Here is a 22,817-nt window from a genome sequence, read left to right as displayed (position 1 = left end):
TTATTTATTTATTTATATATATAGAGATGCAAGTTATAAATCAATGAAATACTGAATAAGATTTCTAGATATATAAATTGAAGTCTTGGTCCATCACACCTATAAATGACAATGTAGAGCCAATTCAAGCAGTTTGAATGTGCTTATCAATAATTGGCAGTTAGGTAAGACAAGAACTTAGCTGTATCGAGACATTGCACCATTGAGAAAAGTGAAAAGCCACAACAAAATTGATCCTAAACACAAGCACGCGTCCGTCTTACTGAGTACACATTCGAAAAGAAATTCCTTCCTCTCCTTTTCTGATAATAAAACAGGTATCAAAACGGGCCATATATTAGTACCATGTATGTAACCGTTATATATTATATTTTAATCTACATACCTGGAAAATTTTCATGCGGTTTTCTAAAAATCTGCTATGCACCTTTTTCTTCTTTTTTGGGGCATTGCACCATGATCTTAAGAAGCTTGGAATCAATAGTTTCCAATTGCCAAAGCAAGTTGGTGTTCCAGTATAATTGGGCTTTTTCTTGGGAGAGGTCATCTGCAAAACGGTAACACGGAGGAAACTCCTTCACTACATATTATATTCTTAACATACATTTCAGCATACCCTACAAGAATGATCAAAAGCCAGAAGCTACAAAACATCAGAAGGAATATTTTAATAGCCCATTAAAATTTTTTTATTTGATCATGTGAATCTATTGTTTTTATAATGTCAATGGTACCTTGGTTGGAGCTGTGTGAACATGGATGTTAGTAGACATGGAGAGTAAGGGTGTGGAAGATGCAGATGTTCCTTTTGCGGACGCGCGCAATTGATGCGAGTAGTTAAGCAACCCTGCTCTTCTATCATATCCCTTACTTGCAGAACTATGCGCCTCTTGTCTAAATGTTTGATGGACATGGTGGTGGTGGCGATGCTGTTGAATTGATGATCTCCTCTTCCCATGCTTCTCAGCATATACCCTTACTAGCACTGCCTTACCTCTGCTGCAACTCACCTACAACATGATCTAATGGGATTAAGACCTTATGCCATCCTTGAAAAGTGTGCAAAACACAAAACGCATTGATGATCAACATAACATATAAATGATTTACCATTTTGGTTGGCATATTGGAATAAGGAAGGAAGCCAAAGTTTTTGAGAATTTAGTTACTATATGTTTTGCTTTAGCATGATGCAGTCCAAAGACATGTTGGAGTTGAGCAAAGAGAAGGTTACAAATTTATGCATCTTAGTGTGGATCGGAATCAAACTATACTTCGTTTTAAATAATTAGTATAATGTATAATCAAACTATTGTCATCAGCAATGTTGGGGGCAACGACCCTTCAGCTACAACCCGGGATCTCTTATGCCCTTGGCCAGCTGGTTTGTCTTTTTTATTTACATTATAACGTTTTCCATCATAACAAAAAAAAAAAAAAGAGACTTTTGAGGACCATAATATCAGCTTTATAAAAATTAGTTACTACATGAACAGAGTAGAAGTAGTCAATCATCAATAACAACAACAGAAAGGGTAAATACCTTAATCATTGTTAAACCTCATCTAAGTCCCCACCCATTAAAAAAATGAACAAATTGACTCTTACTACCAGAAGACAAATGGTTGTCCGCTGACGTGTTAGGTAATAGTGCCAAATGTCACTTCAAATGGTTGCAGGAACTAAAAATTCCCTTATCTACCTTTTCTTCTTCTTCTTTTTTCTCCCACACCTCCTTTCCCTCCTCTTTTTCATTGTATCTTCTACTAAACAAGTCATGAGCAACAACAATTGCAACAAAGAGAAGGTGGAGAAGCTCCCAAAACTTTGTGAGTATGGTTTGGCTCACAAAGTCGGGGGCTTGTGAAGGGAAGGGTGGAAGAGCAACGAGAAACAATGACAAGAGGATACATTTGAGGATGAAACCATTGATTTTTGGATTGAGGATTTTGGAAAACTAGAGATTTGATAAACTTGGTAAAAGTTGATTTTTGACCAAATTTGGCAGGCCATAACTTGGCTTCTGGACCTTCAAACTTTAAAAAAATTGTTTTAAATGAAAATTGGATTTGTGAAGTTTACAATGTTCAAAGAACGGATTAAAAACAATTTCTAACGAAAAAGTTATGTGCATTCGAAATTGGGTGTGTAAAATTGATTTCTACAGACTTAGCAGCTTTTCTGAAAAATTTGAGGCATGCATACGCGGACCCATGCATACGTATGCGAGAATCTTCTCTGTTTCATATACTCGTGTATGCATGAGGTGGATGCATACGCGAGTTTGTCAAATTTTACAATCATGCGTAGGCATGAGGTAGGCGTATGCATGAAAGGCCAAGTTTTGAAAGTGCACGTACGCGGCAGTGTTCATGCATACGCGTGCCACCACCTCTGTTTGGAGAACCCGTGTACGCGGGAAGTGCTCGCGTACACGAGATTGGCAAGATTTAAGTCTTTGCGTACGCATGGGGTGGCATGCGTATGCATGACCACCTTATTTTAGAAAAGTGGCATTTTTAAGTTTTAGACATACTCTCTAGCTTTCCAAACCTCTTTAATACCTGTTTAGGGTCTGTTAGCAAGTTTTTAAACTTTAGAACAAAGGTAAAAAGATTAGATGAGTTAAAGGAATATTAAGACGGATTTGCGAAGTGATAACTAGGTAATGATATGTCGGTAATGTTGAATAAAAAGTAATTGATGAAGATAATGATAATAGCAATGAAACGTGACCAAGTTGAGGTGTGATTGATGATGAGGTTGGTTATGAGAAAGAAGAATAATGAGAACTGAGTTTAATTAAAATTTTTGAATGAATATGAATGAATTGCAATAATAATGAGAATGAATTTTTGAATGAGATACCTGGACAGTTTCAGTAGTAGTGGTTTGTTCCACTTGTTTCAGCTTAGTGATTGAGATGCCTAGGCAGTAACAGCAATAGTGGTTTATGCCACTTGCTCTAGGATGAGTTCATAAACACTCACCTGGATAGTACGCAGTAGTAGTGGTTCAATCCACTTGCTCTGAGTCAAGCGAGTAGAATGTGAGCGGTTGTGGCTTTGATCCACTTGCTCTGCGATGGGGTGTTTCTGTCCAAGGTTAGCTACTAGGACATGTCGAATTGGCTATATAACCGACAGATGATATCATCAGCCATAGGACAGACATGTATCATATGCATTTGTGTGATTTGTTTGAGTATGCATATTTTGGTTTGCCTAATTGATTATCCGTATTTGTCTGCTACTTGACTTACCTGCTGTATCTGCTTTTAAATCATGTTTTGTTGTATGCTTTGTATGTGTATACAACTGAGAGATCCCTCATGCTGGTGGAGGTGACGCTGAGGATAGTTCCACCAGTGATTCGGAGGGTTGGGGGAGATAGAAAGTGAAGAAGTTAGATTTAGAACTTGAATACCTTTGATAATCTACCTAATTTCTGTTTAGTATACTTCTTTAAGTTTAAGTTTGAGTGCTGGAGTTCTAGGAATGCCTCTGACTTTCTCGGGACCTTTTATATTAACTATGCGGACACATTTACTATGCTGAGAACCCTTGATTCACATTCCATACATATATTGTTATTTTTTTATGCAGGTAGGGAGGCATTTCACTGAGCATTCTGAAGACTCTTTGGAAGCGAAGAACTCTTGGGACTTTGTGTTGTATTCCGTTTATGTATATATATGTAAATAGATTCTTTACCTTGTATATATTATGTTTTGTCCCTCTTAGAGGTTAACTTGGAGAAATAGGATTTATTTTGGAGTTTGAGTTAATCATTTGGGTATATATATATTGTATGTATGTATGTATGTATGTATGTATGTATGTATGTATGTATACTCTGGCCGGCCTTTGCTTCGCAGGTCCTGTTTAGAGATTGATATTTATATCTTTTGAAATTCTATTCTATATATGCATAGTTTATCCTTTCTTTCAATCTCGTATATCCGTTTAGCGCTAATTCGGATGAGTGTGATGCGTGTTCTGATACGCTTTTGTTTAAGCTTCTTTTTCAAGGCTCCTAGTTATAATTCTTTCAATAATATTTATGTGTGTTTTTTTTCTCTTAGAGGTCATAGTGCCTCACCACCTCTGATTTACGTCCTAGGCGTAAAGCTCTGTGTGGTAAGACGTTACATTGTGATATCAGAGTAGTTTGTTTCTGTAAAGCCTGAGAGACAGAATGACTATGCCTCTGGGCATACCCTGAGCGTGTGTATATGCTAATTAGGATATCTAACTGATATATGTGGCATATTTGTTCATGAGCATGCATTTGAGACTTTGAAGCACTAGATTTGAGATATTGAGACTAATCAATTGGATATCACTTGTTTGGTATGAACAAGAACCATATTACGATTCGTGGACGCAAACGTGATCGAGGGAGAGGACAGAGAGACAGTGAAGGACCCGAAACGACTGAAAATAATCCCGTGAACTTCATGGCTGAACTAGAGAGTATGGCTGTTGCTATGCAAGCCACCGGTCAGGTACTTGGTCAATAAGCTGGGTATGGTAATGGTAGAAACAGTGGCAATGGACAAATGACTTTAGTGACCTTCCTAAAAATAAATCCACCGATCTTTAAAGGGTTTACAAATCTGACGGAAGCTGACAAGTGGTTTCGGGCGATGGAACGAGCCTTAAAGCGCAACAAGTGAATAGGAAAGCAGAGGTTCAGAAGCACAAAGCATCTCCATACGCTTATCTGAAATTGCCACCAGTGAATTACATAAGTAACTTTATTTTATTTTCTGTTTTATTTATATTTTAATTATCAAAACCTCATAACCATTTGAATCCGCCTGACTGAGATTTACAAGGATGACCATAGCTTGCTTCAAGCCGACAATCTCCGTGGGATCAACCCTTACTCACGTAAGGTATTACTTGGACGACCCAGTGCACTTGCTGGTTAGTTGTGTGGAGTTGTGAAAAAGAGTTGAGATTACAATCGTGCGTACCAAGTTTTTGGCGCCGTTGTCAGAGATCACAATTTCGTGCACCAAGTTTTTGGCGCAGTTGCCGGGGATTGTTCCAGTTTGGACAACTGACGGTTCATCTTGTTGCTCAGATTAGTTAATTTTATTTTATTTTATTTTCGAAAAAAAAAATTTTCAAAAAAAATAAATATATTTTATTTTGTTCTTCAGAATTTTTAAGAATGATTTCTAGAGTTTCATCATGATCTGTTGAAACCTGGCTGGCTGTCAAGCCATGTCTAATTTTTTGGACCGAGGTTTCCACTTATCATTGCAGGAGGCTTTTGATTCCCATCAATTTGGCTGTTGTATGTAATGCTCTGCTGAAGCTTGGCTGGCCATTGTCCATGTCTAGTCTTTTGGACCGAAGCTTTCACATAAAACTTGGCTGGCTATTAAGTCATGTCTAAATTTCTGGATCGAAGCTTTAGACTAACATTGCATGATTCCTGGAATTCTTATTAAAAATTTTGAATTTCTTTATTTTCTTTTCCAAAATAATTTTCAAAAAATCCAAAATTTTTTTTATAAAACCATAAAAACCAAAAATTTTATGTTTCTTGTTTAAGTCTAGTGTCAAATTTTAAGTTTGGTGTCAATTGCATATTTTTAACTTTTCTAAAAATTTTCGAAAATTCATGCATGTGTTCTTCATAATCTTCAAGTTGTTCTTGATGATTTTCTTTGTTTGATCTTTGTATTTTCATGTTTTGTGTCTTTTCTTGTTTTTCATATGTATTTTTTAATTATTAGTATCTAAAGTGTGAAAATTTCTAAGTTTGGTGTCTTGCATGTCTTTCTTTTCTTAAAAATTTTCAAAAATAAGTTCTTGATGTTCATCTTGATCTTCAAAGTGTTCTTGGTGTTCATCTTGACATCCAAAGTGTTCTTGCATGCATTATTAGTTTTGATTCATAATTTTTATGTTTTGTGTTAATTTTGTGTTTTTCACCTTCTTCATTAAATTCAAAAATCAAAAATAAAATCTTTCCCCTGTTTTACTAATAAATTTCGAAATTTGGTTTGATTTAGTCAAAAATTTTTAAAATTTGGTTGTTTCTCATGAGTCAAGTCAAATTTTCAATTTAAAAATACTATCTTTTCAAAACTTTTTCAAAAATCAAATCTTTTTCAATTTTCTTCTTAATATTTTCGAAAATTTTAGAGTTGATTTTCAAAATCTTTTTCTTATTTTTATTTCATATTTTTGAATTCATTGCTAACATTTAATATTTTGATTCAAAAATCTCAAGTTATTATTTGCCTATTAAGAAAGGTTCAATCTTTAAATTCTAAAATCATATCTTTTAGTTTCTTGTTAGTCAAGTAATCAACTTTAATTTTCAAAATCAAATCTTTTTAAATTTCTTTTTCAAATCTTTTTCAAAATAAATTTCAATCATATCTTTTTCAAAACTTAATTTCAAAATCTTTTCTAACTTCCTATCTTTTCAAAATTAATTTTTAAATCTTTTTCAATTAACTACTTAACTTTTTGTTTGATTTTTAAAAGTTTACTTGACTTTTTGTTTGTTTTAATATTTCTTATCTTTTTCAAAACCACCTAACTACTTTTCTCTTTCTAATTTTCGAAAACTCCTCACCACTTCTTCAAAATTCTTTTTAACTAACTAAATGTTTTAAATTTTAATTTTATTATATTTCCTCTCTTAATTTTCGAATTCTAACTACATTTTAAAATAAAAACAAAAAATATTTTTCTTTTCTTTTTTAATTAGTATTCGAATTTTCTCCCCCTCTCATATCTTTCTATTTATTTATTTAATCACTAACACTTATCTTCTTCTTAAAATTCGAACCCTCTCTCCCTCTCTGTGTTCGAATTTTTTCTCTTCTCATTCTTCTACTCTTCTCTTCTTCTTATAATTCGAACCTTCTCTCCCTCTCTGTGTTCGAGTTCTTCATCCTTTCTCTCTACATCATTCTTCTCTTCTTCTATTCTTCTACTCACATAAAAGAATCTCTATACTGTGACATAGAGGATTCCTCTTCTTTTTTGTTCTCTTCTTTCTCATATGAGCAGAAGCAAGGATAAGAACATTCTTGTTGAAGCTGATCCGGAACCTGAAAGGACTCTAAAGAGGAAGCTAAGAGAAGCTAAAGCACAACACTCTGAAGAGGACCTGACAGAATTTTTCAAAAAAGAAGAAGAGATAGCCGAACCCAATAACAATGGTGGAGATGCAAGGAAGATGCTTGGTGACTTTATTGCACCCTCTTCTGACTTCTGTGGAAGGAGCATCTCAATTCCTGCAATTGGAGCAAACAAATTTGAGCTTAAGCCTCAATTAGTTTCTCTTATGCAGCATAATTGCAAGTTTCATGGACTTCCCTTGGAAGATCCTCATCAGTTTTTAGCTGAATTCTTGCAAATCTGTGACACTGTTAAGACCACTGGGGTTAATCCTGAGGTCTACAGACTTATGCTTTTCCCCTTTGCTGTAAGAGATAGAGCTAAGACATGGTTGGACTCACAACCTAAAGATAGCCTGAACTCTTGGGAAAAGTTGGTCAATGCCTTCTTGGCCAAATTCTTTCCACCTCAAAAGTTGAGCAAGCTTAGAGTAGAAGTCCAAACCTTCAGACAGAAGGAAGGTGAATCCCTCTATAAAGCTTGGGAAAGATACAAGCAATTGATCAGAAGGTGTCCTTCTGGCATGCTTTCAGAATGGAGCATCATATGCATATTCTATGATGGTCTGTCTGAATTGTCCAAGATGTCATTGGACAACTCTGCTGGTGGATCTCTTCATCTGAAGAAGACGCCTGAAGAAGCCTAGGAACTCATTGAAATGGTTGCAAATAACCAGTTCATGTACACTTTTGAAAGAAATCCTGTGAATAATGGGACAACTCAGAAGAAAAGAGTTCTTGAGATTGATACTCTGAATGCCATATTGGCTCAGAACAAAATATTGACTCAGCAAGTCAATATAATTTCTCAGAGTCTGACTAGAATGCAAGCTGCTTCCTGCAGTACTAAAGAAGCTTCCTCTGAAGAAGAAGCTTATGATTCTGAGAATCCTGGAATGGAAGAAGTGAATTACATGGGAGATTCCTAGGGAAACACTTACAATACTTCATGTAGGAATCATCCTAACCTCTCATGGAAGGATCAACAGAAGCCTAATCAAGGCTTCACTAATAATAATGGTGGAAGAAACAGGTTTGGCAATAACAAACCTTTTCCATCATCTTCTCAGCAACAGACAGAGAATTTTAAGCAGAGCCACACTGACTTAGCAACTGTAGTCTCTGATCTATCTAAGACCACTCTCAGTTTCATGACTGAAGCAAGGTCCTCCATTAGAAATTTGGAGGCACAAGTGGGTCAGCTGAGTAAGAAAGTTACTGAACTCCCTCCTAGTACTCTCCCAAGCAATACAGAAGAGAATCCAAAAAGAGAATGCAAGGCCATAAACACGTCCCACGTGGCCAAACCTGGAGAGAGTTAAAAGGCAGTGAATTCCATTGAGGAAGACCTCAATGGACGTCCACTGGCCACTAAGGAGTTCCCTAATGAGGAACCAAAGGAATTTGAGGCTCATATAGAGACCATAGAGATTCCACTGAACTTACTGTTGCCATTCATGAGCTCTGATGAGCATTCTTCCTCAGAAGAGGATGAAGATATTATTGAAGAGCAAGTTGCTCAGTATCTAGGAGCAATCATGAAGCTGAATGCCAAGCTATTTGGTAATGAGACTTGGGAGGATGAACCCCCATTGCTCATCAATGAACTAAAGGATCTGCTTCAACTGAAATTATCTCAGAAGAAACAGGATCCTGGAAAGTTCTTAATACCTTGTACCATAGGCACCATGACCTTTGAGAAGGCTCTTTGTGACCTGGGGTCAGTGATAAACCTCATGCCCCTCTCTGTAATGGAGAAACTAGGGATCTTTGAGGTACAAGCTGCAAGAATCTCACTAGAGATGGCAGACAATTCAAGGAAACAGGCTTATGGACTTGTAGAGGATGTCTTAGTAAAGGTTGAAGGCCTGCACATCCCTGCTGATTTCATAATCCTAGACACTGGGAAGGATGAGGATGAATCCATCATCCTAGGAAGACCCTTCCTAGCCACAGCAAGAGCTGTGATTGATGTGGACAGAGGAGAGCTAGTCCTTTAATTGAATGAGGACTACCTTGTGTTTAAGGCTCAAGGATCTTCTTCTGTAACCATGGAGAGGAAGCGTGAAAAGCTTCTCTCAATACAGAGTCAAACAGAGCCCCCACACTCAACTTCTAAGTTTGGTGTTGGGAGGCCAACATCAAGCTCTGAGTCTCTGTGAAGCTCTCTAAGAGCACACTGTCAAGCTATTGACATTAAAGAAGCGCTTGTTGGGAGGTAACCCAATGTTATTTAATTATATTTATTTATTGTCCATTGCTATTTTATGTTTTCTTTAGGTTGATGATCATGTGAAGTCACAAAAACAACTAAAAAATCAAAAACAGAATGAAAAACAGCATTAAAAACAGCACACCCTGGAGGACAGACTTACTTAAACGCCAGTAAGGATAGAAGAATGGGCGTTTAATGCCCAACCTGGCAGCATTCTGGGCGTTAAACGCCGGAATGGGTAGCACTCTGGGCATTTAACGCCAGAAAGGGCTGTTTGGCATCTGGCTGGCGTTAAACGCCAGAAATGGGCAGCAAAGTGGCGTTTAATGCCAGGAAAGGTAGCAGTGCTGGCATTAAACGCCAGAATTGGCACACAATGGGCGTTTAAATGCCAGAATAGTGTAGGGACTCAATTTTCTTGACACCTCAGGATCTGTTGACCCCACAGGATCCCCACCTACCCTACCACTTCTTCTCTCCTCTTCACACCTTTCCATAACACTCTTCTCCAAACACCATTGACCAATCCCATCAATACCTCTTCCCCAAACACCCCTCACCTATCAAATCCTACCCTCTTCCCCACAACCTCTTCGCCACTCACATCCATCCTTCATTAATCCCTACCTACCTCACCATTCAAATTCAAACCATTTTCCTCCCAAACCTAACCCCTCATACATGGATACCCTCTCTCCCATACCCTATAAATACCCCTCCTTACCACCTTCATTTTCACACAACATACACACTATTACCCGCTTGGCCGAAACCTTCACTACCCTCCATCTCCTCAATTTCTTCTTCTTCTACTCACTTCTTTCTTCTTTTGCTCGAGGACGAGCAAACCTTTTAAGTTTGGTGTGGAAAAAGCATTGCTTTTTTTTTTGTTTTTCATAACCACTAATGGCACCAAAGGCCGTAGAAACCTCTAGAAAGAGGAAAGGGAAGGCAATTGCTTCCACCTCCGAGTCATGGGAGATAGAGAGATTCATCTCAAAAGTGCACCAAGACCACTTCTATGAAGTTGTGGCCAAGAAAAAGGTGATCCCCGAGGTCCCCTTCAAGCTCAAAAAGAGTGAATATCCGGAGATCCGACATGAAGTTCGAAGAAGAGGTTGGGAAATTCTCACCAACCCCATTCAACAAGTCGGGATCTTAATGGTTCAAGAGTTCTATGCTAATGCATGGATCACTAAAAACCATGACCAAAGTGTGAACCCGAACCCAAAGAATTGGCTCACTATGGTTCGGGAGAAATACTTGGATTTTAGTCCGGAAAATATGAGGTTAGCATTTAACTTGCCAATGATGCAAAGAGATACTCACCATTTCACTAGAAGGGTCAACTTTAATCAAAGGTTGGACCAAGTCCTTAGGGACATTTGTGTGGAAGGCGCTCAATGGAAGAGAGACTCAAGAGGCAAGTCGGTTCAACTAAGAAGGCTTGACCTCAAGCCCATGGCTAGGGGATGGTTGGAGTTCATCCAACGCTCAATCATTCCTACTAGCAACCGGTCTGAAGTTACAATAGATCGGGCCATCATGATCCATAGTATCATGATTGGAGAGGAAGTAGAAATTCATGAGATCATATCTCTAGAACTCTACAAGGTGGCGGACAAGTCCTCTACTTTGGCAAGGTTAGCCTTCCCTCATCTCATTTGTCACCTCTACAATTCAGCTGGAATTGTCATAGAGGAAGACACCTTCATTGAAGAAGACAAGCCCATCACTAAAAAAAGGATGGAGCAAACAAGAGAGCCCACTCATGGACCTCAACAAGAGCATGAGGAAATTCCTCATCATGAAATCCCTGAGATGCCTCAAGGGATGCACTTTCCTCCACAAAACTATTGGGAGCAAATCAATACCTCCTTAGGAGAATTGAGTTCCAACATGGGACAACTAAGGATGGAGTACCAAGAGCACTCCATCCTCCTCCATGAAATTAGAGAAGATCAAAGAGCCATGAGGGAGGAGCAACAAAGGCAAGGAAGAGACATTGAAGAGCTAAAGCACTCCATAAGATCTTCAAGAGGAAGAACTAGCCGCCATCACTAAGGTGGACCTATTCTTTGATTTCCTTGTTCTTATTTTTCTGTTTTTCGTTTCCTATGCTTTATGTTTTATTTATGTTTGTGTTTTTATTACATAATCATTAGTGTCTAAAGTCTATGTCTTAAAGCTATGGATTATTCCATAAATCCATCACCTTTCTTAAATGAAAAATGTTTTTAAATTGCAAAAGAACAAGAAGTGCATAGTTTCGAATTTTATCTTGAAGTTAGCTTAGTTATTTTGATGTGGTGGCAATACTTTTTGTTTTCTGAATGAATGCTTGAATAGTGCATATTTTTGAATTTGTTGTTTATGAATGTTAAAATTGTTGGCTCTTGAAAGAATAATGAAAAAGGAGAAATGTTATTGATAATCTAAAAAATCATAAAATTGATTCTTGAAGCAAGAAAAAGCAGTGAAGAACAAAAGCTTGCGAAAAAAAAAATGGCGCAAAAGAAAAAGAAAGAAAAAAGAAAAAGCAAGCAGAAAAAGCCAATAGCTCTTTAAACCAAAAGGCAAGAGCAAAAAGCCAGTAACCCTTTAAACCAAAAGGCAAGGATAAAAAGGATCTAAGGCTTTGAGCATCAGTGGATAGGAGGGCCCAAAGGAATAAAATCCTGGCCTAAGCGGCTAAACCAAGCTGTCCCTAACCATGTGCTTGTGGCGTGAAGGTGTCAAGTGAAAAGCTTGAGACTGAGCGGTTAAAGTCGTGGTCCAAAGCAAAAAGAGTGTGCTTAAGAACCCTGGACACCTCTAACTGAGGACTTTAGCAAAGCTGAGTCACAATCTGAAAAGGTTCACCCAGTTATATGTCTGTGGCATTTATATATCCGGTGGTAATACTGGAAAACAAAATGCTTAGGGCCACGGCCAAGACTCATAAAGTAGCTGTGTTCAAAAATCAACATACTGAACTAGAAGAATCAATAACACTATCTAAATTCTGAGTTCCTATAGATGCCAATCATTCTGAACTTCAAAGGATAAAGTGAGATGCCAAAACTGTTCAGAAGTAAAAAGCTTAAGTCCTGCTCATCTAATTGAGACTAATCTTCATTGATATTTTTGAAATTCATTGTATATTCTCTTCTTTTTATCCTATTTTGTTTTTAGTTGCTTGGGGACAAGCAACAATTTAAGTTTGGTGTTGTGATGGGCGGATAATTTATACCCTTTTTGGCATTGTTTTTACATAGTTTTTAGTATGTTTTAGTTAGTTTTTATTATATTTTTATTAGTTTTTATTCAAAAATTATATTTTTGGACTTTACTATGAGTTTGTGTATTTTTCTATAATTTCAGGTATTTTCTGGCAGAAATTGAGGGACCTGAGCAAAAATCTGATTCAGAGGCTGAAAAAAGACTGCAGATGCTGTTGGATTCTGACCTGCCTGCACTCGAAGTAGATTTTTTGGAGCTACAGAAGCCCAACTGGTGCACTCTTAATTGCGTTAGAAAGTAGACATCCTGGACTTTCCAGCAATATATAATAGTTCATACTTTGCTCGAGATTTGATGGCCCAAACTGGCATTCAAAGTCAGCCCAAAATATCTTGGCGTAAAACGCCCAAACTGGCACCAGAATTGGAGTTAAACGCCTAAACTGGCACCAAAGCTGGCGTTTAACTCCAAGAATAGCCTAAGCACGAAAAAGCTTCAATGCTCAGCCCAAGAACACACCAAGTGGGCCCCGGAAGTGGATTTCTGCACTATCTGCACTTAGTTACTCATTTTCTGTAAACCCTAGGTTGCTAGTTTAGTATAAAAACTACTTTTAGAGATTTATTTTGGGGGATATACCTTATGTTCCTATTTTGATATTGTACACGTTTGGAGGCTGGCCTCACGGCCATGCCTAGACCTTTCACTTATGTATTTTCTACGGTGGAGTTTCTACACCCCATAGATTAAGGTGTGGAGCTCTGCTGTTTTTCATGAATTAATGTAATTACTACTGTTTTTCTATTCAATTCACACCTACTTCTTCTCCAAGATATACTCTCGTACTTAATTTAGTTAAGTCAGAATGAAGGGGTGACCCGTGATAATCACCCAATCTTCGTTACTCGCTTAGCCAAAATCGCGTGCCTGACAACCACAAAGTGGTCTACATGATGTTCAACGTAGTCATTGGACGACAGCCGGAGTATATTCTCTTGGATATCTAATACACGGACCAAGTTCGTGAGATTAGTGTCTTCGTGGTATAGGCTAGAATCATTGGCAGCATTCCTGGGATCCGGAAAGTCTAAACCTTGTCTGTGGTATTCCGAGTAGGATCTGGGAAGGGATGACTGTGACGAGCTTCAGACCTGCAAATGTTGGGCGCAGTGACAGTGTGCAAAAGGACAATGGTCCTATTCCGACGCTAGCGGGAACTACCAGATGATTAGCCGTGCAGTGACAGCGCATATGGATTTGTTTTCATCTGAGAGGATCTTACAGCTTGCCATGGAAGGAGGTAACGCATGGTTGGAAGAAGGCAATAGGAAAGCAGAGGTTAAGAAGCACAAAGCATCTCCATACGCTTATCTGAAATTGCCACCAGTGAATTACATAAGTAACTTTATTTTATTTTCTGTTTTATTTATATTTTAATTATCAAAACCTCATAACCATTTGAATCCGCCTGACTGAGATTTACAAGGATGACCATGGCTTGCTTCAAGCCGACAATCTCCGTGGGATCGACCCTTACTCACGTAAGGTATTACTTGGACGACCCAGTGCACTTGCTGGTTAGTTGTGCGGAGTTGTGAAAAAGAGTTGAGATTACAATCGTGCGTACCAAGTTTTTGGTGCCGTTGTCAGAGATCACAATTTCGTGCACCAATAGTGAACTAAGTTTAGATTAGATTCGAGTGGTGAAGGAATTTCCTGATATTTTTCCAAAAGATATTCCTGAGTTTTCTCCTCAACGAGAGATAGAGTTCAGCATTAGCTTAGTACCTGGAATTGGATCGATTTCTATAGCACCATACCGGATGTCGCCATTGGAACTTGCAGAGTTAAAGAAACAGTTGGATGAGCTGCTTAGAAAGAAGTTTATTCATCCAAGTGCATCACCTTGGGGAGCTCCGATGCTACTGGTAAAGAAGAAGGACAGTAGAATGAGGATATGTGTAGATTACCGACAGCTAAACAAGGTTACTATTAAGAACGAGTATCCATTTCCACGGATTGAGATTTGATGGATCAGCTAAAGGGTGCAATTGTGTTCTCAAAGATTGATTTGCGATCGGGTTATCACCAGATAGATTAAAGCCTGAGAAAATGGATTGAATCATGCTTTATTGCATAGTCTAAGTTATGTCTCATGCATATAGGATATCCTTGTGATATGGACTACATGATTGTCACCGTGTATCCATCTTACAGACTATTCACACCTTGCCTGAAATGTTATGACTGATCACCTTAATATTGAATGTTGGGTATGAATAGGATCTTGATGGCTGCACGGGGACAAGAACGTGGTAAGCGCAATGAGAATCCTATAGGTGATCCGATGAGAGACGCGGACACTTTTATGGCCGCGATAAACACCATGGCTGATGCTGTGCGTGAAATGGCAACTACTATGACTCGAGCAATTTACCATTTATGGGAAGGTAATGGTAGGCTCAACGGGGTCGTGATGACGAACATAACGAAGAAGAGGATAGTGGGAATCATGATAAACCTATGACGCTGGTAGTTTTTCTGAAGGTGAATCCGCCTAAGTTTAAGGAGACGCTTGTTATGACCGAAGTTGACAATTGGTTTCGAGGTATTGCAAGGTCATTGAAAATGCAACGTGTACCAGAGGGATACCATGTAGAGTTTGCAACCTATATGTTGGAAGGAGAAGCTCAGCATTGGTTGCATAAAGTGCAACGTTTGTTGTGGCAGGAGGTAAGAGAGATTGTCTGGGATACTTTTAAGGAGGAGTTTTACAAAAAGTATTTTCCTAGATCTATTCGTGATGCTAAAGAGATGGAATTGATGCAGTTGAAACAAAGGAATATGTCGGTGGCAGAATATACCCAAAAATTTGAGGATCTGTGCCGATTCTCCAAGATCTGTTAGGAAAACCCAGATGATTTTGAAGAATGGAAGTGTTTGAAGTACAATGGAGGATTTCGTGATGAGCTGATGCAATTGTTAGTACCACTGGAGATACGAACTTTTGCAGAGCTTGTCAATAAGAGCCGTTGATGGAGGACTGTGAAAAGAAGATGGCAGCATCAAGGATGAGTCGTCCAAAATTACAACTAAGAAATATTATGTAGGCATGCATTACTGCAGAAGGTTAATTCTAAGACACTTGGAGTACCTATGAGAGGAAATCATCAAGTTAGTAACTTTCCTATGCACTCTACTGTTGGGAATGAAAACAGGCTAAGACAGAATGCTGGTAAGCAACCTCAGCAGATCCAGGTAGGCCCGATGTGTAAGAAGTGTGAAAAGGATCACATTGGTAGCCCTTGTTATTTTAGAATAAAAGTCTACTACAACTGTGGTGAACCGGGACATATAGTGAGTAATTGTCCGAAGAAGCCGGTACAAGGAGTGGCTAGGACGCAACAGCAAAGAAGAGTATTTATAATGACTCCTGAAGATGCTGTCTATTCAGACTCCCTGATCCAAGGTCAGTGTTATGTCAAGACTCGTTTCATAACTGCATTTTACAATTCTGGTGCGTCGCATTCTTTTATTTCTTTAACTGTTGCGCGAGAGTTTGGATTAGATTTCTCCAAGTTGAATTTTGATTTGCTTGTTCATACACCTACATCCCAAAATGTTCTGACTGGCCTAGTGTGATCACAAGTAGAGTTTGATATAGATAGTAGAACCCTTACACATGACTTGATTTGTTTTATCTTTGCATGGTTTAGATGTTATTCTAGGATTAAATTAGCTATCCAAGAACCATGTTTTTCTTGACTGTTTTAAGAGAATTGCTATTATTTTGTCTGATAATGTGCATATTGGACCTGTTGCTAAACTACTATTTTATGGTTTATCTTGTGCTAAATTGAGAGGTTTTTATTAGTTCTTTGCACACTTATTCATACAAATTTCATGATTTTACAAATCCTTCCCAATTTTGTTCTGTGATTGAAAACTTGCTTCCTAAGCCTTTAAATTGTCAATTTTTAATGTCCTTTTATACCATTCGATGTCGCGATATGTGTGTTAAGTGTTTTCAGGCTATATAGGGCAGGAATGGCTTAGAGGATAGAGAGGAAGCTTGCAAAAATGGAAGGAACACGAGAAACAGAGGAGATGACCAGCGAGGATCGACGCGCACGCATGGCTTACGCGTGCGTGTGGCTTGGAGCTTTTCACAACGATGCGTATGCGTGACTGACGCGTATGCGTGAACAGCAAAGTCGCATATCGACGCGCATGCGTGACTGACGTGCACGCGTACACGCGCGACCGACGTGCACGCGTACACGCGCAGAAGACCATCGACGCGTACGCGTGACGTGCGCCATGTGCAGAAATTACAGAAGATGCTAGGGGCAATTTTGGGCTGGTTTTGGACCCAATTTTCGGCCCAGAAACACAGACTAGAGCCAGGGGACAAGCAGAGACTCAACACACATTCACTTTGACACAATTTTAGTTTTAGTTTTTGAATCTTGGAGAGAAAACTACTACTTCCTCTAGGGTTCTTCATATTCATAGATTTCTAGTTTTATGCTTTTGGATTGGATATTGAGAAGAGTTACTACCTCCGTTTGAAGTCTTTTATCATTATAGTTTGCTTTCTTATTTCCTTACTATTTTACTTTCCATTTAGTTTGTTCAGAGTCACATATGGATATCTTCGATTTTGGAATTTATTAATGCAAAGAGTTTTTTTTACCTTTAATTAATTTTCTTTTATTGCTTTATTTGAATTACCATGTCTTCCATCTACCCCCTTTACATGTTTATGAAAATGGTATTCATGTCAATGGAGTAGACTCCCAACTTGACTTGGGAGTTGATTAATAGGAGACCCTTGAGTTGGAATACTCAAGTGTTAATTTGTAATTGGGAGCTGTTGGCTAACTCTCTAGTCACTTACTCTAATCCTTCCCTAGGAGAGGATTAGGACTTGTGAATCAAAGTTGGTTAGTTACTTGACTTTTCTTTATTAAGTAAAGGATAACTAAGTAGAATAACAACCTCTTACTATTATCCTTGGGAAATTTCAACAAGGATAGAAATTTCGATTAATCTTCTCCCAGTCAAGACTTTTTATTTCAAATATATAAAACCTCTTGTTAATTAATAATCATTTTATTTTTCCATTCTCCAACTCTAAAATTTCTTAGAAAATTCCTGACCAATAAATTGTACTCTTTTGTCAACTCGTTGGGAGACGACATGAGAATTCTACTCCCAGTATTTCATTCTTAAATTGTGACAACTCTTTTTAAATTGATAAGCGGAATTTTCGTCGGTTAAGAACTGTACTTGCAATGCTATTTTCATTATAAATTCTTAATCAGCAATTTTCCGTCCGTCAATTTTTGGCGCCGTTGCCAGGGAGTTGCAACAGTGTGCTAAATTATTGGTTGGTGTAAATATTTTTATATTTGCTTCTTTGCACTTTTTATTCTATTTTTAGTTTAATTTTTCTTAATATATTTTATTATATTATCATGAGCTGTATGTTTCTTTTATTGAATGACGTGTTCACTTTCGGATCCGAGCTTAGCCACATTTGATCCTGAGATCGAGAAAACTATTTTACGTATTAGGCGAGCTCGACGTCGGTTAGCCTCTGAGGGTGGTGAAGTGGTTACTACCAATTCACCAGTCTTATCTGAGGGCGAATCTGAAGCGCCATTTGAGGAAGAAACAAGCTCCTCTTCTACTGATTCTGTTGATTTACGCGCAGGTAATATGGCGGAGCCCAGAAGAATTACTCTCCAGGAAGTAGGAGCTCTGGACTTTACACTACAATCGTATCAAACGCGTCATCCAAATCTGGCTACAGATTTTGAACTGAAAACTGCGCTAATAAATCTACTGCCTAAGTTTCATGGCTTACCTGCTCAAGAGCCTATCAAGCACCTCAGAGATTTCCTGACAGCCTGCTCAACTACTAAGCGTCATGGTGCAGATGAGACTACTATTTGGTTGTACGCCTTCCCATTTTCTCTTGAGGGAAAGGCAAGAGAGTGGTTCTACACTCAACCTGAAGAAGTTGTCACTAATTGGGATCTGCTCAGAAGGGAATTCCAGGACAAATACTTTTCAGCTGAAGTTACAGATAGACTGAGAAAAGAAATTTCCTGCATTATCAAAGGTGAATCAGAGACTCTTTACGAGTATTGAGAACGTTTCAGGAATCTCCTAGACTCATGTCCCGACCACAAGATTGACCAGTTGGTGTTGATTAGCTATTTTACACAAGGCATGAAGCCTCAAGACAAGACTATATTAGATGCTGCAAGCAATGGCTCTCTGACTAAGTACAAGATGGTGACAGAAGCGTGGCAACTGATCGCCGATCTAGCTGAGTCTACCCGGAATGCCAGGCACAGGAACAACCATGCCAAGGCTATTACGGAGGTTTCCTTTAGTAGTGAGACAGCTACTCTCACACAGACTCTAGGAGAGATGACCAACATACTAAAGCAGCTCCAGCTGAATCAACAGCAACTTCAGCCTCCTCCACAACAATAGTGTCAATAGTTGGTTCCTCAGAGAGTGTGTAGAATATGTGCCTGCTATTCTCATTATACTGATGAATGTCCCTAACTCCAACAAGAAGACAACACCTTGGCAGCTACTAGCAACTACTATAACCGCCCGAATCAAGGGAATTATCAACAAGGCGGTAATTATAACCAAGGTGGGAACTATAATCAAGGTTGGCAAGACAACTCCAACCAGGGATGGAGAGATAACTCCAACCAAGGCTGGAGAGAAAATTCCAACCAAGGGTGGAGAGATAATTCCAACCAAGGATGGAGGGACAACTACAATCAAGGAGGCAGAGACAACGGTGAAAATCAGAGGTGGAATAACAACAACAATCAGCAGAACTTGTATCAGCAGAATCCTCCTTACCAACAGCAGAACCAACGCCATCCTTACCGAGAACCTCACCAAAGGCAAGCCCAGGCACCTCAAAACAAACAATAGCAAGCCCCTCAAATTACTTACCCCATTCCTCTTCCAATGATGAGATGCTTCGCTCTATTGCACAAGGACAAAAAGACATTCAGAATACAATTAACTCTACCATAAATGGTCTTAGCTCCACTATACAAGCTCTCATCTCCCGGTTTGAACCATCTTCTATCCCCAATAATTAGCCTTCAAGCTCAAGTGCACTTCCCTCTCAATCCTTACCTAACCCAAAGGGTGGAATCAATGCCATTACTTTGAGGTCCAGAACCACACTGCAAGAGAGGAGTCATGTGGAGCCGAGCTCAAAAGAAGACATTCAAGTTGAAGACATTGTTAAGGAAGAGGATGCTGAAGAAGAGGATGAAGTACAAGACATGGTTGAAGAAGAAGTGGCTCAACCAAGGAATGGAGTACCAAAGGAAGATGAAGTTACAAGAGAAGCCATTCCCATTCCTTTTCCAACCTAAGTATGCTAAGTTTCTAAAAGATTTATGCATAAATAAAGATAAAATACATGATTTAGAAACTATTCCTCTAGGTAACTCTATTTCTGCTTTAATGGGTGCTATATCGGAAAAATGTAGTGATCCAGGTCCATGCATGGTTACTATTACTATTGAGGGTGTACCATTTTTTGACTGCATGTGTGATTTAGGTGCATATGTGAGTATTATGCCATTATCTGTATATGATGCTTTGAGGCTCCCTCCCTTAAAAGGTCGGCAGCACGTTTTATTTTGGCAGATAAAAGCATAATATCGGTGGTTGGAATTGCTGAAGACGTGCTGGTGAGCATTAAGAGGGCTAACATTTCCTATCAACTTCTACATTTTGGAGATGCCCCATAATGACTCAGGAAGACCATCATCCATCCTGCTTGGAAGGCCATTTCTGAAGACTTCAAAGTTCAAATTGGATGCCTTCTCAGGAACTTACTCTTTTGAGATAGATGGTAGAGCAGTGAGCTTCAACCTGGATGAAGCTATAAAGCACCCACCAGAAGATCATTCCATCTTTCAGTGCGACATTATTGATGAGACCGTGGCTGAAGTCCACCAAGAAGAAGTAGAAGAGATGCACATGGAGCAAGGTGCAAGTGTGTGGAAACCCTCTGAGCATACTGAAGATGCCTTGCTGCCATCAATGGCTCCAGATGATCAAATGCCTAGCCTTGAGCTAAAAATGGAGTTGAAGCCCCTTCCACCCCACCTTAAATATGCTTACCTTGAGGATAATCAGAAGCTCCCAGTCATTATTGCAAGGAAACTCACTTCCCATCAAGAAGAGCAGTTGCTTAGTGTGCTGAGAAGACATAAGAAAGCTATTGGGTGGAGCTTGGTGGATATAGTAGGCATCAGTCCTCAAGTCTGTGAGCACCGCATATTTTTAGAAGAGGGAGCAAGGCCTATCCGTCAACCTCAAAGGCGGTTGAACCCCACCATATTAGAAGTTGTCAAGAAGGAAGTGACCAGACTGCTTGAAGCTGACATCATCTACCCCATCTCGGATAGTGAATGGGTTAGCCCAGTACAGGTGGTACCAAAGAAGTCTAGAGTCACAACAGTGAAGAATGAGCTTGGAGAATGGTGCACGAAATTGTGATTACACTTTTCACAACTCCGCACAACTAACCAGCAAGTGCACTGGGTCGTCCAAGTAATACCTTACGTGAGTAAGGGTCGATGATGAGAAGACTTTTGATGGTTTAGAATTCACAGTAAATTTTCGTTGCAAGTATAGTTTCTAAACCAAACAATAATCCTTTCATACAAAAATTTGTTTGTCACAAGTACAAACCCCTAAAATCTATAAACTGAAGTATTTAAACCTCGGGAATTGCAATGAAGCGTCTTGTTATTGGTTATGAGGTATGTTTGGGGTTTTTGAGATTTTAGATAAGAAATATAAATGGCGATGAAAGTAAACTAATAACTAAAAAGGCTCTTTGCAAGATATGAGAACTAGAAGTCCTATCCTAGTTATCCTCCTCAATTGTGACCATAAATTGTTCATTGCTACCACTTAGTTAACCTCTAACCATGGAGGAAAGTCAATTGGATGAATCAATTTGATTCCACATGTCCTAGCCAACTCCCAAGAGAAAGGATAGCTTTAGTGGTATCCAAATCAATTAGCAACTTCTAATTATCGATCAACAAAGGAATTAGATAACTCAAGCATCACTAATTACTCCACCTAGGCCAAGAGGAATAAAAATCTATAATAAAACCCAACCAAGCATTTCATCAAACACTTGGGAGGCACAAAATAAAATCATAGTAAATTGATAACAAGCGTAGAATCTAACAACAATTGAATGTAAGAAATCAACTACAACAATCAAAGAAAACAAGATCTACATGAATTACCTCAAACAGCATTAAAAGAAAATAGAATGAACAAAAGTAGATATACAAACAAAGTAGAAGGAAGTAATAACAACAATAGAAGAATGATGAATGTAACAACAAAGAATTAAGAAAAAAAAAAAGAAGAAGAGATCATGAATTACAACCTAGATCTAAGAACTAAACCTAATCCTAATCCTAATTCTAGAGAGAAGTGATAGCTTCTCTCTCTAAAACTAAAACTAAACTAGCCTAATGTGTGTGTATGAATCTATGATATGCCTTCCCCTTAATTCCTTGGTCTTTTTAGCCCTTTTCCCACCAAAACTCAGCTCCAAATGGGCTAGAAACCCTCCAAAATCGCCAGGCACGTGTTTGACTAAAGGAATCACGTGCGGCCTTCGGTGCGTACGCGCACAACGCGCGTACGCGCCCCTGGGGTATTTCGCAATCCGCCGTGGATGCGCACAGTGCGCGTGCGCGTCCATGGGCTTTTCCAAATCTTTGGCTTTTCATGATTTCTCCACTTTGTATGCTTTCCTTTCACTCCTTTGATCCTTTCCTAGCCTCTTTTCAACTTGAAATCACTATCAAACACATCAAGGCATCTAGTGGAATCAAAGGAAGATTAAAACTATCAAATTAAAGGTCTAAAAAAGCATATTTTTACATCTAAGCACAAATACGGAGACAATCACAAAATCATGCTATTTCATTGAATAAATGTGAGAAAAGGTTATCAAAATGCTCTAAATTCAACACAAGATAAACCCTACAAAGGGGTTTATCAACCTCCCCACACTTAAACCAAGCATGTCCTCATGCTTAAACCAAGAATGAAGCAAAGGGTATGACATTTATTCAATGCAACTAACTCATCTAAATGCAACTATCTAAATGGATGCAACTAACTATATGA

General features: G+C 38.6%; 1 protein-coding gene and 1 non-coding gene across 2 annotated transcripts; both read right to left on the bottom strand.

The window, feature by feature from the left end:
• Positions 1–49: 49 nt before the first annotated feature.
• LOC112720744 (uncharacterized) lies at positions 50–1,245 on the bottom strand. Its single transcript, XM_025771798.3, has 4 exons — positions 1,111–1,245; positions 735–1,010; positions 386–547; positions 50–302 (listed from the first exon to the last, which is right to left on the bottom strand). Exons 1-4 carry the CDS (start codon positions 1,123–1,125, stop codon positions 237–239), a joined length of 519 nt encoding a protein of 172 aa, XP_025627583.1. The 5' UTR covers positions 1,126–1,245; the 3' UTR covers positions 50–236.
• A 6,330-nt stretch (positions 1,246–7,575) lies between these two features.
• LOC112725274 (small nucleolar RNA R71) lies at positions 7,576–7,679 on the bottom strand. Its single transcript, XR_003164393.1, has one exon. It is a non-coding gene; the product is annotated as a small nucleolar RNA R71 (small nucleolar RNA).
• Positions 7,680–22,817: the final 15,138 nt, after the last annotated feature.

This window comes from Arachis hypogaea, chromosome 11 (genome assembly GCF_003086295.3).
Source record: "Arachis hypogaea cultivar Tifrunner chromosome 11, arahy.Tifrunner.gnm2.J5K5, whole genome shotgun sequence".
NCBI lineage: Eukaryota > Viridiplantae > Streptophyta > Magnoliopsida > Fabales > Fabaceae > Arachis > Arachis hypogaea.
Note: the sequence above shows the minus strand (reverse complement) of the source record. Positions and strands in the feature narration are given on the sequence as shown.

What these genes read in the sequence shown, in the direction of transcription:
- LOC112720744 (XM_025771798.3), bottom strand. An exon ending in TTCACACAGCTCCAACCAAG is followed by an intron (nt 548 to 734) that starts GTACCATTGACA and finishes ACCGTTTTGCAG; the next exon opens with ATGACCTCTCCCAAGAAAAA. An exon ending in ACCGCATGAAAATTTTCCAG is followed by an intron (nt 303 to 385) that starts GTATGTAGATTA and finishes TTTTATTATCAG; the next exon opens with AAAAGGAGAGGAAGGAATTT.